Genomic DNA, 17,595 nt, shown 5'->3' with positions numbered 1-17,595 from the left:
GATCACCCAGACGCGCCACTGGCTCCCGCCCCGTGTCGGGTCCTGTGTGCGTAGCTCAGCTGGCCCCGGGACGTGGGTGTGCACCCCGTGGTCACAATGCCCTGTGATCAGGGCCTGCCATGCAGGCCCAGCCGCCGTGGACCCCTCGCGGTAGGTGCTGGCATCCTCTGGTCCCTGGAGCCTGGAACAGGTTGCCTACAACAGCAGGCGACGTTCTCATAGCTCAGGAAGCCAGACACAGAAGCGGAAGGTGCTGAAGACTTCGGGGTGCGCTGGGCCCCCTCCTCCCGGCTTGCAGACGGCTGCCTTCCCACATGTCCTTGTGTGACCTCTTCTTTGCCTCTCCTCTGTTAGCCGGTCCTGGGGCTTGAACTCAGGCCCTGGGCACGGTTCCTGAGCTTTTTACTTGCTGAAGACTGGCGCTCCACCACTTGAGCCAGGCTCCACTTCCAGCATTTTGGTGGCTTACTGGAGATAAGAATCCAGACCTCCAGATCCCAGGGATTGGAATCACAGGCTTGAGCTACAGTTACCCAGCTTCTTCTTGAGACAGGCACGATCTTACAATAGTGTCCTCGAACTCACGATCCTCCTTCCTCAGCCTCCCAAGCTCTGGGACGACAGACATTCGTCACCATGCCCAGCTTGTGCCTCCCTTTCTGTCCTAATCCAGTGGTGCTGTGCTTGGTGCGGGATGCTGCCCTCTGCCACACGAGGCCGCACTGCGGCTCAGAGACATCAACATGGTATTTTGGGCAGTGGCACGTGCACCTCAGAACACACAGAAGGTCCCCACACAACAGCCTCCTGCATAACTGGGAGCCCAGCTTGAGTCCCACTCTGGTGACTCCCCTGGAAATAAGGGGCACCCCCAACATGGGGGTGGGTGCCAGGAGCTGATGTCTCTCCCAGCCTGTGGACCACATCCCTGGGTGCCCCTAGAAGGAAAAGCAGGCCAGATGTGGGCAGCTGGGCCACGGAGACCAAGGACAGGCCTCCCTGAGGCTTCTTATGCGAACAGGGGGGAGGCAGACAAAAGTGCGACCCTCACCCCCCAAAATATGCTGAGGCTATGTGCATGGCTCAGCAGACATCACATGCAGAGGAGGAAATGGGGAGAGCAAGGGAAGGAGGGACATCATCCCAAAACAACTGTGCTCTACTACCTGACGCATGCGATAGGGCCCTCTGGACACCACCCAACGAGTAAGTTATTAAAAACAAAGAGCCGAGGGCTGGGGATATAGCCTAGTGGCAAGAGTGCCTGCCTCGGATACACGAGGCCCTAGATTCGATTCCCCAGCACCACATATACAGAAAACGGCCAGAAGCGGAGCTGTGGCTCAAGTGGCGGAGTGCTAGCCTTGAGCGGGAAGAAGCCAGGGACAGTGCTCAGGCCCTGAGTCCAAGGCCCAGGACTGGCCAAAAAACAAAACAAAGAGCCAGGCACCATGGCACACACCTGTCATCCCAGCTACTCAGGAGGCTGAGAACTGAGGACTGCAGCTCAAAGCCAGCCCAGGCAGGAAAGTCTATGAGACTCTTCTCTCCAATGAGCCACCAGAAAACAGTAAGTGGCACCGTGGCTTAGTGGTAGCCTTGAGCTGAAGAGCTCAGGGACAGCGCCTGGGCTCTGAGTTCAAGCCCCAGGGCTGACCAAAAACAAAAAACAAACACCATGTCGATGCCCTAAACTCCAGTCCTGCGAAAGCAGCCACGCTCGCAAGGATCTCATTACAGGCCCAGTTCACGGGCCGGCCTGGCGGCCTTCCGGGAGACATGAGGAAGGCCTGTGGACATGCATGGTGCCCAAGTGAAGACAGAGGCAGAACTGGTGCAGCCACAGAGCAGCAGAGCCAGGGTGGGGGGGTCTGGAGCAGACCATCAGCCCTTCTGACCTCGGACTTGAACCCCAGCACCAGGGGGGATCCCCATGGGACAGCTGCTGCTTCTGCAGCTTCTATAGGATAGGGACACCGGGGACAGCAGAAGCTGGACTCCAGAACACCCCACTTTAGGAGAGCCACTGGGGGGCCCAGCAAGGCTCTGGGGCAGCCCAGGGGCAGTGGGGTCACCTCCCCACCCGTTCTGAGCACCTGAACAAGCTCCTGTTTAAACATGGCAACTGAGGGGGCCACCAGCACCCACATTTCCTAGGTCACAAAAACAACACTGCAGAGATATAAGTATGTCCCTCCTGGCCCCACACGCGGGCTCTGCACCCCCACCCTGCACCTCAGGGGTCCCCGAGGACCCTCGTGCCACCTGTGGGCACCAGGGCGCACCCTGCTCTCCGCGCAAGGGGAACTCACCCCCACACGTGGCCTGGCCAGACCTCCCAGTGGGGGTGCCCCCAGCTTGCCACTGGCTCCTGCCTGGGCGTCTGCACCCACGTCTGCGTGGAGGCAGGGGTCTGTCCTCGGGTGCCCCGGGGTGGGGATGGGGAGGGCGACAGGCGGAGAGGGGGCGCCTGGAGCCTGCCCTAGCCTGCAGTTGCCACGGCAACCCTGGGTGTGAGTGGGTGTGAGACTGAATGTCTGGGGGGGGGGGATGCAGGCACGAAGAAGGGGGCGCCGGGCCCCTCCCAGCCCGTGCTCCCCGCCCCGGCAGCAGCCAGCCTCCCTGCAGCACACTGCTGCTTCTGGCCCCCTCCCCACACCCAGCCTGAGAGGCTGCTGCCCGCCCTCACCCAGGCTCACTGCCCCCCCCCGGGGGGGGGGGCGGGAGGGAACAACCTGCTTCTAGCTGACCTGGAGCGTGTGAATCTCCTGTGTGACCCCTGATCAGACTCCTGGCCTCTCCGAGCCCTATTCCCCATCCCTAGAGACGAAGGCCCAGTCTCTACCTCAAGACCTTTGCACGGATCCACCCTGCACAGACAAGCGGGTGCAGGAAGGGCTCTGGGAGGCCCTGGTGGCAGCAGAGGGCAGCCAGGCCCTGGGGGGGGCGGGGCTCAAGGCGGGCATACAGGGTCCCCTCTCTCCTCCTAAGATGTTTTTGCTCCTCCCCTAGCAGGCCCCCAGCTCCTTACAGGCCCCTCTAGGCTCAAGTCCATCCTCTCTGTCCTGTCTGTCCACTCCCCTGTGGTAGCCAGAGGGCACCCACAAGCACTCAGGGTCCTTTGGGTCCCGCCTCTGCCCAGGGCCCTCCATGGCTCCCAGTGTATTCAGAGAAAGCACCAACATCGTTCCTGAGGCTGACAAAGCATTTCACCACAGGGAAGCCCTGACACAGCTGACCTCAGGACCTTGGCAAAGGTGACTTACACCTCCAGGGCCACCCATGCTCCTCCGGTGTCCTTCTAATCTTTGGGTAAACAGAGGCCACTCAGTGCAGCAGGCTCAGCCCCTTCCCCCGGTCTGCCATACTCTTCAATTGTAGCCTGGACTATGTCAAGAGACCATGTCTCAAGATTAAAACAACAGCTCACACCTGTCATCCCAACTACTCAGGAGGCTGAGATCTGAGGATGGTGGTTCAAAGCCAGCCTGGGCAGAAAAGTCCCCAGGAGACTCATCTCCAACGAACCATCTAAAAGCATTAAGTGAATGGTGCTATGGTTCAAAGTGGTAGAGCACCAGCTCTGAGCCCAAGAAGTTCCAGGGCAATGCTCAGGCTCCAAGTTCAAGCCCCAGGATGGCACAAAAGAAGAAAGTCCAAACAACAAAAATGGGTTGGGATTGGGATATGGCTCTCAGCACCAATATCCACGTCTGGCCGGAGGTGGGAGGCCTGGGGTCCATCCCCAGCACCACATACAAAAGAACATACAACCCCAAAGCCCCCTAGGCCACTGCCCGCCTCCTCTCCTTCTGGCCTGGGAGTCCAGAAGGATCTCAAGTCTATCCCTCCCTGCCTGCAGCCTCCCATGGCTCCTTGCTGCCCCAGGACCCGAGCCTGGCATGGCAGGGTCAGCCATCCTTGGCTCACAGCTCCTGCTCCAGCCCTCGAGTCCTGTCTCCCTCAAAGCTCTGCCCATGGAGACTACGCTGGTGTGCAGCCTCCCTCCACAGCCCTCCCAAGATGGCCCTGGGCTCAGCTGTCCAACAGGCCCTGCCCAGGACCAGTGCCCCAGAGGGGCTGGACCCACTGTGGGTCAAGCCTGGCCAGCGCCAGGATGGAACTTGAACTCAGGGCCTGGGTGCTGTCCCTGAGCTTTTTTCTGCCCTACCTGGGCACTCTACTACTTTGAGCCACAGCTCTGCTTCTGGCTTTTTTGTTGGTTCACTGGAGATGAAAGAGTCTCACAGACTTTCCTGCCCAGGCTGGCTTTGAACTGCAATCCTCTGGTCTGTCTACTGAGAAGGGGCCTTGGGCAGAAGTGGTGAGAGGCTGGTGAGGTGTACGGATGGAAGGAATGATGCGGGCCAAGATCCAGGCCCCACAGAGGTGCAGAGGAGTGGGGAGGGGTGAAGAGGGAAGGTGGCAGGGGGAGGTGAGGGTGGCAGGGAGGGAAGGTGTTACAGGGCAGGCTGTGGGGCACTGTGGGCCTCAGGATAATGGGGCCCAAGCCCCTGACCCCTTCCCCGGCCTAGGTAGTCCCCCCAACCCCTGCAAACCCAAACTCACAACTCTGAGGTGAGCCACCCCCAGTCCTCTGGCAGTGCCTCGGGGCTCCTCCCCATGCTCAACCCTAGCCCCAGCTCAACCCCTGCCCCAGCCCAGTCCCAGCCTGGCCAAGCGCATTGGAGACAAAAGCCATGTCAGCAGAAGAAGGTGAGATTGCAGGAAGTCCCTGGTGAGGGAGGCCTTCCAGATAGCCAGGAAAGGAGAAAATGTCCTAGATAGGAACACAGCCTGTGCGAGCATCCTGGGCCAGGAGTGTTTACACAGGAGAGAGGCGGCATGGGGAAGAAATGGGACGGTAAGGGCAGGGAGGGCCTGGTTCTTCAGGACCCCTGAAGAGGGCTGCCACTCTGTTAAGGGGAGCCTAGGGGTGCCCCAGACTTCAAGCCAACAATGGCATCTTAGGGTTGAATATGTTTTGGGGTGCCATTACCAGAGCTTCAACTCAGGGGCTGCATGCGGTCCCCTTATCTTCTTCACTCAAGACCTGGTGGTATACTACTTAAGCCACAGCTCCACTTCTGACTTTTTTTGGGGGGGAGGGGAAGAGTAGTTTATTGGAGATAAAGAGTCTCATGGGACTGTCCTGCCCCAATTGGCTTTGAACCCCAATCCACAGATCTCAGCATTCTGAGTAGCCGGGATTACAGGTGTGACTGCGGTGCTGGGCTTGGGGGGGTTGTTGCTTGGATGGCTCCAGGCCCTGGGGAAGGAGTGGAGGAGCTCCAGCCATGCCCTGCCCTCACTTCTAAGCTAGAAGATAAAAATTCAATAGAAACCCAGGCTAAAAATAGCCTGCCCCCCCCCCTCCAAAGGCTAATATTAACACTCAGGGCATTAGTGGACTAGGGAGCCCAGGGGACAGTCCCCAGTCCTCCAGGTGTGGACAGGTTGGGGGTACCAGGTCCTGGTGGGGCTTGGGGAGGGGCTGGGCTGTGCCTTGTAGCCCATTAAGTTGCCACTCGCATCTCCTTCCCCTCAACAACTTTAGGACCAGGTGCCGGGGGCTCACACCTGTGACCCAACTAACTCAGGAGGCTGAGATCTGAGGACCGAGGCCCAAAGCGGGGCTCCATGAAGTATAAGACTCCAGTTAACCACCAGAAAACCAGAAGTGGCGCTGTGGCTCAAGTGGTAGAGTGCCAGCCTTGAACTGGAGAGCTCAGGGCAGCACCCAGGCCCAGAGTTCAAGCCCCACTACCCACAAAAAAAAAAAAAAAAAAAAAAAAAAACACTGCCTGGAGGGCAGTGGGCAGGTTGGGCCAGGCCGGAGCTAGGGTTAGGCAACTTTTCCCTAAGGAAAGAGCCACTTTGGGTTTTCACGGACTTCCTGGCCTCCTGTGGCTCTCTTCCATGCTCTCTACCTTCTTGGTAAAAAGCTAGAACGCTGGCCTGGCTCAGGCTGGTGGCTCGGGCCTGTCATCCCAGCTACTCAGGAGGCTGAGATCTGAGCATGGCAGTTCAAAGCCAGCCCAGACTGAAAAGTCTATGAGACGCTCATCTCCAGTAAACCACCAAAAAGACTGGATGTGGAGCTGTGGCTCAAGTGGCAGAGCCAATCTGGAGGAAGAAAGGCTCAGAGAAGGGCCCAAGGTCCTGAGTTCAAGTCCTAAGACAGGCAAACACAAAAACAAGAATCCCAAAGGGAGAGGAGGAGGTGGGAGTGGGTCACAGGGACTGAGGGGGAGAACCCCTGCTCAGGCTCTGACAGCAGGGCTGCTAACCCTGGCAAGGATCCCCAAGTCACCTCTGGGGTTGTGAGCCTTGCAATGCCACGGGGGATGCACCCGGTTCACTCATGTCCGACTGGTTGGTTCTGAGTCAGGTCTTACTTATGAACCCAGGCGGGCCAAGAACTCCAGCCCCCCACCTCCGTCTCTCTCGGTAGGGGGGTGCAGCGCAAGCCTACTCCACTGCACCCAGCCTAGGCCCCGTCCCTCAGCTTTCCGGCACTCAAGGCTTGGAGCTCTGCCACTTGAGCCACAGCTCCACTTCCCCAGCTTTTTAGCTGGTTCGTCACAGATAGTAACCGTCTCCTGGGCTTTCCTGCCCAGGCTGGCTTTGAACTCCACTCCTCAAGTCTCAGCCTCCTGAGGAGCTGGAATGGCATGCCTAAGCTGCAGGCACAGGTACATGTGCCAGGCAGGAGTCCAGGCACCTGGCCCCCAAAGCAAAGCAAGGAACCACGTCCTCCAGCATTGGAACCCAGTCAGCGAGACAGACAGTAAACAAGCAAGTACTGTAAATCAGGAAATTACAGACTGTGTGAAATTTGTCAGCTCTATGGAGAGCCCACTGCAGACTTCAGGGTGCATGGTGGGGGGGGGGGGTGTCACTGCAGAGGTGAGGTCTGAAGTGGGTGAAGCAGCCTCACTGCTGGGTGCGGAAGAATCCAGGGGAGGAGGAAGGGTATGTGCAAAAGTCCTGGGGTAGAATCTCCACTAGCACATTGGAGGGGAAGGGGTGATAAGAGTTGGCAGGGCAGATGGGGCACAGAGCCCTCTACCAGGGACTCACGTAACATGTGAGGAGAGGAGACCACTCTGTGAAGCCAGGCTTCACAAGTCTTCCCCCCAACCCCACTAAATTAAAGCCCTTTCGGTGCATGGATAGAGCAGAGCTTGGCCCCTGTCCCCACCGTGCCCCCAGCATGGCGCCTGGCAGAGAGCACAGTTGGGCATGTGTTTGCATTGAGGCGCAGCCAGCCCCACTCCGGGCAGCCACGGGCATACACCTGGTCCCCGGGCTGCAGGTGCAACAGAGAACGCAGACAGCTGCGCATCCTTGGACACACCAGACACAAGACCAGTCCGGGCCACATCCTGCCCCCAGCGCACACACCAGGACAGGTACACTGCGGGGGGGCAGGGGGAGAGGGACACAGATGTCCCACAGAACACCCCCTTTCTAACTCGGGAACCCAGTTCCCACATTCAACAGCAGCTCTCACGGTCCGGCAGGGACAGGCTGGCAGGAGGGGGGAGGGATGTCTGGCTGTGGAAATTGGATGCGAGACCAGAAACCAAAGCCTTCGGTGTCCTTGGCCGCACACACGTCTGGCTGGGCAGCAGAAGGTTGTGCAGACGGGAGACCAGGAACTCCCGGGTCCCTCGAGGCCAAGGCACTGGGCTCCCCCTGCCCCCTCCCCCAGCAAACTATCCCCCTGCCAGACCCCAGGGTACTTTGGCTGCTTACCCCTTCAGAGAGCAGAAGGCATAAAGCCCGGGTCCCCCAAGATGTGGCAGGCCCCTTCCCCCTATGTGCACGCCTGGGGGACGCGGGGTCCCCTGGGCAGGCAGCAAATAGAAACCTGGTTTTACATCTCCTGCTTTCCTTCCATGTCCTCCCCAAATCCGCGGCCAGGTGTGCCAGCCACCCAGGCCTGGGCGCTGTCCCCACACCCAAGGGTAGAAAGTGGGGTGCACAGGGCTCTGAGGAGGGGCACAGGGCCGAGCTGGCCGGGCGGGAGAGGACCCCAAGAGGGAGGAGGAGGAGCATGGGGGCTGCCAGCAGGTGATGGGGGTCCGGCCACGCGTGAGCTCCCCAACACACACACGCACACACGTAAGCCCCCAACACACACACACACACAGTGGTGCCGCCGTCGCCGCCCAGCCGTGGCACACGCTCGCGCCCGCTTTCCGGATGAAATTCATCTCGGTAATTAACAGGCTCGGTGGCCCGGGCGGTCGCGTGGCAGGCAAATTGGTGGTTAGGGGGAATCGCGGATCATTTTCTCAATATGATAATGAGGTTTCATCCCTTCCTGGAGTACCCCCTTCTCTGCTTTTTAAAGTAATAAAATCTGGCATTAGGGGAAAGGGGTCGGAGAGAGAAAAAGTCACCTGCCCGCAGCGCTGGGGCTGGCCAGGCCCCTTCCCCAGCACCGAGGACGGGACCCGGCGGAGCACCTGGCGCCCCGGGGCGGGGGACAGGGTGTCAGGCCGGGGGCGTCGGAGGGGAGAGCGGGGCGGGGACGGCGTTGGGAGAGCGGGGCCCGAGGCCGCGGGACCGACCCGGCCTGCCCTTGGGGTGCAGGAGGCAGGAGCGGACCCCGGCGGCCTCCCTCCACCCCGAAGCAGCCGCGGGTCGCGGGCCGAGGTGCGGGCGTGCGCGGCGGGCTGCCCCGCGCCGGCCGGGCCCCGGCGCCCCGCGGCGCCTCTTCCCCCGCCGGCGCGAGGCGGGAAGGCGCGCGGGAGAAGGGGGACAGAAAGAACAGAGGCGCAGCCATCTTGGCGGCCATCTTGAGCCCCTCCCCCAGCCCCCATCTCCACATGTTTGGGTAGGGGGAGCGGAGACCCGGGCCCCGGGTCCCCGCAGGAACCGGGGCGCCGGGAGAGGGCCGGGGCCGAGGCTGCGGAGGACGCGGGGCTGCGGGGCAGGAGGCAGAAGGACGGGGCTGGGGGCGGCGGGACCCCGACATCAGGGCCGGGACGGAGGGGCGCCGGCGGGGTGGGGGGCCGGGCGCGCGGGGCGGGGCGCGGCGACCTCGGGCCAGCCCCCGGTCCCCCCTTGGGCTCGGACACTGCACCCCAGGACAGTCAAATGGGCCGAAAACAAGCGATAACCCCCCCCCGCACGCTCCGCCTCTCCCGCACGGGGGGAGGAGGGGGACCTGTCCCCCCAGAGCCGAAGCCCGTTGGACCTGTCCTGGTCACCCCCTGCCCCGGCGGACACCACCTCCCCGCGCACCCCGCATCCTGCCCGCGGCGCCCCGGGCCTCCGCACGGACCCTTCCCGGAGCGCAGCCCTCGCTGTCCGGACGCCCCTTCCGGGGGGAGCCGGGCCCCCCGCGCCCAGCGCAGCCTCCCGGCGGGCAGCGACACCTACACAAACAGGGCGCCGCGCGCACGCGCGCCGGGGACGCGCGTCGCCTCCCCCCCACAAAGGCGGGCGCGCGCGATCACGCGCGCTCCCCACCCCGCGCCGGCCCCCCCCTCCGCGGACGCCCACCCGCGCCTCAGTGTCCCGCGGGGGGCGCCGCCGTGCGCCCCGCGCCCGTGCCAGCGAGGTGGCCGCAGCGCCCCGGTTCCCCACCCACCCCGCGGCGACTCCGGGTCCCCCCCGACACACACACACCCCGCGCTCCAGGAGCGCCCCCACGCCCGCCCCGCACACCTGGCCCAGGTGCGGCGCCCCCAGGCCCGCAGTCGCTCACCTGTCCGACGCTGCTCCGGGGTCGACCGCGCGCGAGGCTCCTGCGGCTCCGCGGACCCGGGTCCCCCGCCCGGCACATCTCCCGGAGCCGGGGCAGGGGGGAAGCGGGTGGGGGGCACCGGGGCGAGGGTGGCCTCCGTGTCCCTTCCTTCCTCGGGCCCCGCACCGCCGCCACCGACGAAAAAAAAACGATAAAAGATAAAAGGGAAAGGCGACGGCGGCTCGCGGGTCCCGGAGGCGGCCCCTCGCGGCGGCGGCGGCGGGGCGGGGGGCGCGCGGGCTGCGCCCCTCCCGGGAGGGCGGCGGCGGGGGCGGCGTCAGAGATCGGGGGGCTGGGGCGAGGCGGAGCCCCCCGAGGCGGCGCCGGCGGCGGCCCGCATCTCCCCCGCAGCTCCGCGGCTCCGGCGGGGGCGGCACGTGTGCGCCCAGGCGACTCCGCGGCTCTCGGCGGCGGCGGCGACCGCGGGCTTAGCGGGGCCGGCGGGGCGCCCCTGAAGCCCCCCGCCGCCCGGCGGCGCCGCTCCGGGGCCCGCGCGGCCCCATCGGCCGGGGCCCCCTCGGCAGACGGCGGGGCGTCGCTCCCGCAGCTACTGCAGCTCCCGCGCCGACGGCTCGCGCTCCCCGCAGTGGCGGCGGGGAGCCGGGGCTGCGGAGGGCGGCGGCGGTGCGGGTCGGGACGCGGGCGGCGGCGGCGGCGGCGCGGCGGGAGGCGTCGCGCCCCCGAGGCGGCCGGGGCGGGGGGCGCCGGGCCGGGCCCGTGGGCACCGCAGGACGCGCGGAGCGAGCCGGCGCCGGGCACCAGCAATGACAAGCCGCCCGCTCGCCGCGCGCGCCCGGGCGCTCCCGCCGCTCCCTCCGCTCCCTCCGCTCCGGGCGGGGGGCGGCGCGCGCGAAGCCCGGCGCGGACTCCCGGCCCGGATCGGACCACGCAACCTGCTGGCGCGGGCGGGCGTCCAGGGCCGGCGCCAAAACCCGGACTGGATCACGCCCGCCACCGCCTCCCCTGCCTCTCCCCGCCCGAGGAAAGATGAGGGGGGCGGGGAGGGGGCGGCCGCGCCGGGTCCGGGGTGGGAACGGGGGGGGGATGGGGGAGGCGGGCAGCGGAAGGAAGACCCAAAGCGCGGCAGAGCCCGCTGAGGGGGTGCGGAGGGCGGGCACGGGGGCTGAGCCAGGTAGGGGGATGTAGTGACGGGTCTGAGCCTGACTTGGGGGGTTGGGGTCCGAGAAGGGAGTTGAGACTGGAGGGGCGGGGGAAGGAGGCTGAGCCCGGTATGGGGAGGGATGGAGGGGCTGGCCCTGTGGGGGGACGGGGAAGGGGATTTGAGCCTGGCTTGGAGGGAGGTGGATCTGATCCTGGTTTGGGGGAGGGGGATCTGAGCCCGGTTTGGGAGTGGAGGAGAGGGGGCGGTGGGGATGAGCCCGGTTAGGTCTGAGCCCGGTTTGGGGGGAGGGGGATGTAATGGGGTGGGGGAGGGGATCTGAGCCCGGTTGGGTGGGGGAGGGGGTCAGCCCAGTTGGGCGTGGGGGAGGGGGTCTGAGCCCATGGGGGTGTGTGGTCGGGAATGGGGGTGAGGTTCTAAGAGCTCCGCAAAGCCCGGGTTGGATCCGCTCGAGTGGCCCGCCGACTTCGGGCCGACCCTCCCCGAGAGACGGGAAACGGAGTCACGCGTGCGGGCTCTGCGGTGGAGAGGACCAAGACCCGGAGCGGAGTCCTTCGATCAGGGACGGGGGTGCAGGTGCTGGGTCGCTGCTGGGTGACGGGGTCCCCGGGCCGGGCCGGTGTCTGCTGCACCGGGTGTGCGGGCAAACGCGGCTTCTGGACCGGGCCGCGGCGAAGCCGGGGAAGGGGAGGCGACCGGAGACCGCGGCCCGGGAGCCTGGGCCCGGTGGAGAGACGAGGGCGGGCGCAAAGCCAGGACCGGAGCCCCGGGAAGGGAAGGGATGGGGACCCCGGAGAAGCGCCCTGGCCACGGGATCGGGGTTCGGAGCTGGCCTGGCGCACGCGTGGAGGACCCCGGTTGGGGGGGGGGGTGGTTAATGTCTATAAACGCCTCAAATGTCTGGCTGAGCGGTGCGGGGATGGGGGCGGGGAGAACCGCGGTGGAGAGCCTAAATTTTTTAAAAAAATGAATTTTAGGTCCTTAAGCAAGAACAAAAACCCGGTACAGAGTTTCCGCACCGAGGAAGCCAGCGGCCGCAGAAGACTGGAATAAGTAGGGCAGGCGGGGAGCGGGTCCCCGGGCTTCTGGAAGGCCGGGAAGGGGGGGGGCGGGGGCGGGCGCGCTCGGGTTGAGGCTGCAGGCGGGAGCCTTGCAGCCCCGCTCCTGGGTGGAGAAGGCTGTCATCCTGGCTTGGATCCCCCCTTCTCCCCTACACACATATACGCACACATACGCGCACGCACACGCACACCCCGATCCCACTGCCAGGATCCACAGTAGGGGGGTGGGGAGCGTTATAAAACCGGGCCCCACGCCAAAAATAGGCACTTGAGCCGGGAGAGACAACTCTGATGCGGGTTGGGGGCGGGGGATGAGGGAGGGGGAGGCAGAGTCTTGAGGTGGGGGGGGGGGGGGAATGGAGAAGGGAAGGGAGGTCCTGAGAGGTAAGATCCGGTAAGGATCTCCGGAGACCGGACCTGGAAGCCCCGCTGCTGTCGCCGCCGCTGCTGCTGCAATCTATTTTATAAGAGATGGGGAGCCAGTCTCCAGATTGATGGCTGGGAGAGGGGGGGTACAAAACCCGGGCCTGGATCGCCAGGGAAGGGAAGCCACCCCAAATAAGGCCTAAATTCTAACCATGGCAGCTCTGCCAAGTTCAAAGCTCAGCGCGCCCGGGAACATTGCAGGCCAATTGTGATGTGAATTTTTCAGGGACCCTGTGAGCTGCTAACGGTGGGGGGGGGGGGGGGCGCCTGCTGGGGGCGTCGCTGAAGAATGCTAGGAGAGCCGGAGAAGGAAAAAGAGATTGAAGGCATTCATCACACACTTGGAGGAGAACAGAGTGTCATCCAGGCGTGGTGCCCATATCTGTCATCCTAGCTGCCCAGGAGGCTGAGGTCTGAGGATCGCGGTTCGAAGCCAGCCCATTAAAGAAAGTTTATGAGACACTTATCTCCAATGACCTACTCAGGAAAAGCTATAAGTGGTGCTAGCCTGAGCAAAAGAGGCTCAGGGACAGCTCCCGGGGCCTGAGTTCAAGCCCCAGGACTAATGTCAAAAAAGAAAAAGGCTGGGGCTGGGGATATGGCCTAGTGGCAAGAGTGCTTGCCTCGTATACATGAGGCCCTGGGTTTGATTCCTCAGTACCACATATACAGAAAATGGCCAGGAGTGGTGCTGTGGCTCAAGTGGCAGAGTGCTAGCCTTGAGCAAAAAGAAGCTCAGGGATAGTGCTCAGGCCCTGAGTTCACGGCCTAGGACTGGCCAAAAAAAGAAAAAAGCTGGTTACAGAGCGTCTGTCCTGGCAAATTTGAGCCCAATTCCAGCATCAGTACCACGAAGAAAAAAGAGAAAAACTTGAACAAGAAATGTGTGTCAATTAATCTGTTTTCCCAAAATCTTCTCTGAGAAGCATGTCCTAATAGCTAAAATACAGGGGAAACACCATCATTCTAAGCTGTTTGGTAGCCAGGGACCACCTCTGTGAACCTTCCCCCTGCTTTTTTTTTCTGCTGCCAGGAATTGAACACAAAGCCTTAAGCTTGTTCAGCTGGTGTTTTACCACTTGAGCCATGCCTCTAGGCCAGCTTTTTGCTGCTTACCTCAGAGCTGGGGTCTAGGACTTACCTGTCAGGGACTGACCTCTAACCATGGTCCTCCAGATCTCAGCCTCCTTAGTAGCTAATATTACAGGCATGAACCATCAGTCCCCACCCAGGTCCTGATGCCTTTTAGACATACCCTTTCCTTTCAGGCTGGGGCATGGGGCTTTCATAGAGCAGGACTCCATCAAGCCCAGGTTTTGAAGGAGGAACAGAGACGGGTCTCTTGTATTCCTCCCTAAGTCCCAGGATGCCAGGCTGGCAGAGCTAGAGCCTGGAATGTCAATGCCCAGTGCCCTATGGCTGGCCTTCGGGGACCAGGGAAGTCTGATCTGGAGGTTGATGGGTGTGGAATGGATGTAAAGAAAGGGGAACACAAAAATGGAGTTTAGGGATCCCCCCAAACCTCTGGCTCCGAGCCCCCTGAGCAAGCCCTCAGCCCTCTTCCCCATGCAAAAATTAGTAGATAAGCTAAAACTGGGGGTTTAGGCCTGTAGTCCCAGTTCTTCTGGGGGCTGAGATTGGAGGATTATGATTCACACCAGCCATGGTAGGAAACATCTATGAGATTTTTTTCTCTAACCAGCAAAAAGCCAGAATTAAAGCTGTGGCTCAAATGTTAGAGCTCAAAGCCTTGATCACCAAAGCCCTGAGTTCAAGTTGCAGGATTAGCATTAAAAAAAAAAAAAAAAAAAGGAAGGAGCTGGGCGCCAATGGCTCAGGCCTGTTGCTCTAATTACTCAGGAGGCTGAGATCTGAGAATCATGGTTCAAAGCCAGCCTGGGCAGGAAAGTCCATGATACTCATCTCCAATGAACCACCAGAAAACCAGAAGTGGCATTGTGGCTCAAGTGGTAGAGCGCTAGCCTTGAGCTGAAGAGCTCAGGAGCAGTGCCCAGGCCCAGAGTTCAAGCCCCAGGACCAAGCAAAAAAAAAAAAAAAAGCAAACAAGCCAGGCTGGGGACGGGTATTGGCAGAGGAGAGCTGTCCCCCAGAAGCCCAAGCCATCTCCACCAGGGAACTGCCTAGCAAAGAGTGCTGCCGCTGCCCGCTCCCAGAACTGCCCAGCTCACATTCCTTTCACCTGAAGCAGAAGGATTCAGGACGCACTGGAGACAGGCAGAGTCCTGGGGTGGTGAGCTGAAGAAGGTGGGGACCCAAGGCACAAGGGAGAGGAGTGCAGAGGATCTTAGGAGCCAGGCACCCTGGGTGTGTCAGATTCCGGGTCAACAAAATATGGGGTGCTGGGTGTCATGGACACAAAGTGGGGAACTTGGGGCATGCAGTATGGGGGTATCCAGGCTCAAAATCAAATGCTGGAGGTGAGGATCTCCCTGGATGTGGAAGGTCAGAGGCCGGTAGCCATAGAGCATTGCAGTGTCCCCTGCGCCCAGTGAGGCTGCACTGGGGTGCCCAAGCCACGCTGCTGAAGTGTACCCCACTGCAACTGCACAGCCACGAGCTCCTGGGGGACACTGGGTATCTTTTAGGGGCCCCTCAGCCTCTCCACACACTCTGCCTCAATAGCCCTGAACCCTGGAGTTGAGGACAAGATGGAAGCTGTGGTGCTATCCTGCCTCCACAAGGGGTGCATCCGGATCAGGGCCCCCTCTAAGAAGAGGTTGCAAGGAGTGGTGGGCAAACTGCAGGGACTTTTCCATACTGGGTTGGGGGTCCCATAAAGAATCCCACAGCCTTCCCCCTTATAAGGAAATTCCCTCCCTCCCTTCCTTCCTTCCTCTCTTTCTTTCCTTTTCTGATCCTGGAGCTTGCACTCAGTGCCTAGGCACTGTTTCTGAGCTTTTTCACTCGAAGCTGGTTCTCTACCACTTGAGCCCCTGCTCCTCTTCCAGCTTTTTGTGGTTAATTGGAGGTAAGAGTCTCATGGATTGTCTTGCCCAAATCAGGGCAAATCAAACCATGAACTTCACATCTCAGCCTCCTGAGGAGCTGGGATTACAGGTGTGGGGCACTGGTGTCTAGCTTGTCCTCCATTTTTAATCAAACACTCTTCTAAATTGGGCTGGGAAGGTATTTCGTGGATAAGATTTACATACATCCAGAATCAGTTGACTTTAAGGTTGTCCAGTGAGAACGGTGGATCGACAGGGGGAAGGGGGAAGGGAGAAAGAACAATAGAGAAGATTGTTCTAAGCAAAATATAAGACGTGCATCTGGAGCATGGTGAAATATGTTGGTGCAACAAATACACACTGGTTTTGTTTTGTTGTTACTGGTCCGGGACTTGAACTCAGGGTCTAGGCACTGTCCCTGAGCTTCTTTTGCTCAAGGCTATATCACTCTACCACTTGAGCCACAGCGCCACTTCTGCCTCTTTGATGGTTATTTGAAGCTAAGCATCTCCCAGACTTTCCTGCCCAGACTCACTTCAACTTCAGTTCTCAGATCTCAGCCTCCAACATAGCTATAATTAGACATGAGCCACTGGTGCCTGGCTTTGAAATTGTTTTTAAGAAGGGGTAGTGGGGTAAGAGAGGGTGATAGAGGGGTAAGCTAGCCAACATGCGTTGCACACATGTGTACAAGTGTCACAATGAAGCCAGCTTTGAACAACCCACATATGCTGATTAAAAGAAAAGGATAACCCAAAACCCAGTGTGGTAGTGCCTGACTTTAATCTCAGCTATGGGGAAAACAAAGGCAAGGAGGGTCTTGAGTTCAAGAACAACCTGTGAAAAATTAGCAAGATCCTATCTTAAAAATCAAATAAGGGGAGGGGGCTGGGAATATGGCCTAGTGGTAGAGTGCTTGCCTCCTATACTAATGAAGCCCTGGGTTCGGTTCCTCAGCACCACATATATAGAAAAAGCCAGATGTGGTGCTGTGGCTCAAGTGGCAGAGTGCTAGCCTTGAGCAAAAAGAAGCCAGGGACATGGGCTGGGATGCAGCTCATTGGCAAAGCGCTTGCCTAGCAAGTGCAACGTCCTGGGTTCGATCCCCAGTACCAAAAAAGAAAAAGACCAAAAAAAAAAAAAAAGCCAGGGAGAGTGCTCAGGCCCCGAGTTCAAGCCCCAGGACTGGCAAATTAATTAATTAAATAAAAACAGGGGCTGAGAATGTGGCCTAGTGGTAGAGTGCTTGCCTAACACCCATGAAGCCCTGGGTTCGATTCCTCAGCACCACATATACAGAACAAAAAAGAAGTGGCTCTGTGGCTCAAATGGTAAGAGTACTAGCCTTGAGCAAAAGGAGTTTAGGGACAGGTCTCAGACCCTGAGTTCAAGCCCCAGACTGGAAAAAACAAAAATGAGTAGATAAATAAGCCAGGCGCCTGTGGCTCACACCTGTCATCCTAGCTACTCAGGAGTCTGAGATCTGAGGATCTCAGTTCAAAGCCAGCCCAGGGCAGGAAAGTCCATGAGACTCTTATCTCCATTTAGCCACCAGAAAGCCAGAAATGGTGCTGTGCCTCAAAGTGGTAGAGGGCTAGCCTTGAGCTAAAGAGCTCAGGGACAGTGCCCAGGCCCAGAGTTCAAGCCCCAGGACTGACTAAATAAATAAATACGTAAATAAATAAATAAGCTGGCCCTGACTCATGTAATTGTAATTCCTGTGTACATCAACTCTGTAATAACAATAAAGTAAATTAACTTAAAAATACAAAACAACATAAGCCAGACACCAGTGGCTCATGCCTGTAATCCTAACTAGTCAGGGGATCTGGGGATGGATGATGGAAGCCAGCCCAGGCAAAGTTTAGGAGATTAAAAAAAAAAAAATCCCCAATTAGCCAGCAAAAAGCTAGAAGTGGAGCTGTGGCTCAAGTTGCACAGTGCTAGCCTGGCAGGGAAGAGCCAAGTGACAGCCTGAGGCCCTGAGTTCAAGTCTTGACACTAGAAAAAGAAAGAAAAAAGCCTGGAAATGTCAGGTTTGATGGTAGATGTCCTGTAGTCCTTCCTACTCCAGAATCATAGATAGGGGGCAGATGGCAGTCCTGGCTGGCTTAGGGAAGAAATCAGACTCTACCTGAAAAGTAACCAAAACAAAAGAACTAAGAAGGTGTTCAAGTGGTAGGAAGCCAACCTACCAATCACAAGGCCCTGAGTTCAGTGCCTGTATGCCCTTTACCCCTCCCCTCAAGTCGTTTG

At 60.1% G+C, this 17,595-nt stretch overlaps 2 protein-coding genes across 5 annotated transcripts in view; both read right to left on the bottom strand.

Moving 5' to 3' along the window:
* Adgrl1 (adhesion G protein-coupled receptor L1) overlaps positions 1–9,966 on the bottom strand; it is a 34,819-nt gene extending 24,853 nt beyond the window's left edge. For all 4 annotated transcript variants that reach the window (XM_048342360.1, XM_048342362.1, XM_048342361.1 and 1 more), the window contains exon 1: positions 9,725–9,966. The gene's annotated coding sequence lies outside the window, so the exon portion shown is untranslated. The remainder of the gene's footprint in view (positions 1–9,724) is intronic.
* Positions 6,235–12,068, bottom strand: LOC125347688 (basic proline-rich protein-like). The gene is made up of 5 exons (XM_048340667.1): positions 11,903–12,068; positions 9,685–10,656; positions 8,412–9,091; positions 7,205–7,312; positions 6,235–6,243 (listed from the first exon to the last, which is right to left on the bottom strand). Exons 1-5 carry the CDS (start codon positions 12,066–12,068, stop codon positions 6,235–6,237), a joined length of 1,935 nt encoding a protein of 644 aa, XP_048196624.1.
* Positions 12,069–17,595: the final 5,527 nt, after the last annotated feature.

Source organism: Perognathus longimembris, chromosome 3 (genome assembly GCF_023159225.1).
Source record: "Perognathus longimembris pacificus isolate PPM17 chromosome 3, ASM2315922v1, whole genome shotgun sequence".
Taxonomy (NCBI): Eukaryota; Metazoa; Chordata; class Mammalia; order Rodentia; family Heteromyidae; genus Perognathus; species Perognathus longimembris.
The sequence above is the reverse complement of the archived record's forward strand: the minus strand, read 5'-3'. Positions and strand labels throughout refer to the sequence as shown.

Excerpts from the sequence above, each read along its gene's own strand:
- LOC125347688 (XM_048340667.1), bottom strand. The coding sequence starts at position 12,068 with ATGACAGCCTTCTCCACCCAGGAGCGGGGCTGCAAGGCTCCCGCCTGC. Across the intron at positions 10,657-11,902 it reads TGCGGCCGCTGGCTTCCTCG|GTTGCGTGGTCCGATCCGGG; the intron begins GTGCGGAAACTC and ends CCGCGCCAGCAG. Across the intron at positions 7,313-8,411 it reads AGCCCCAGCGCTGCGGGCAG|CCCGGGGACCAGGTGTATGC; the intron begins GTGACTTTTTCT and ends TTGCACCTGCAG.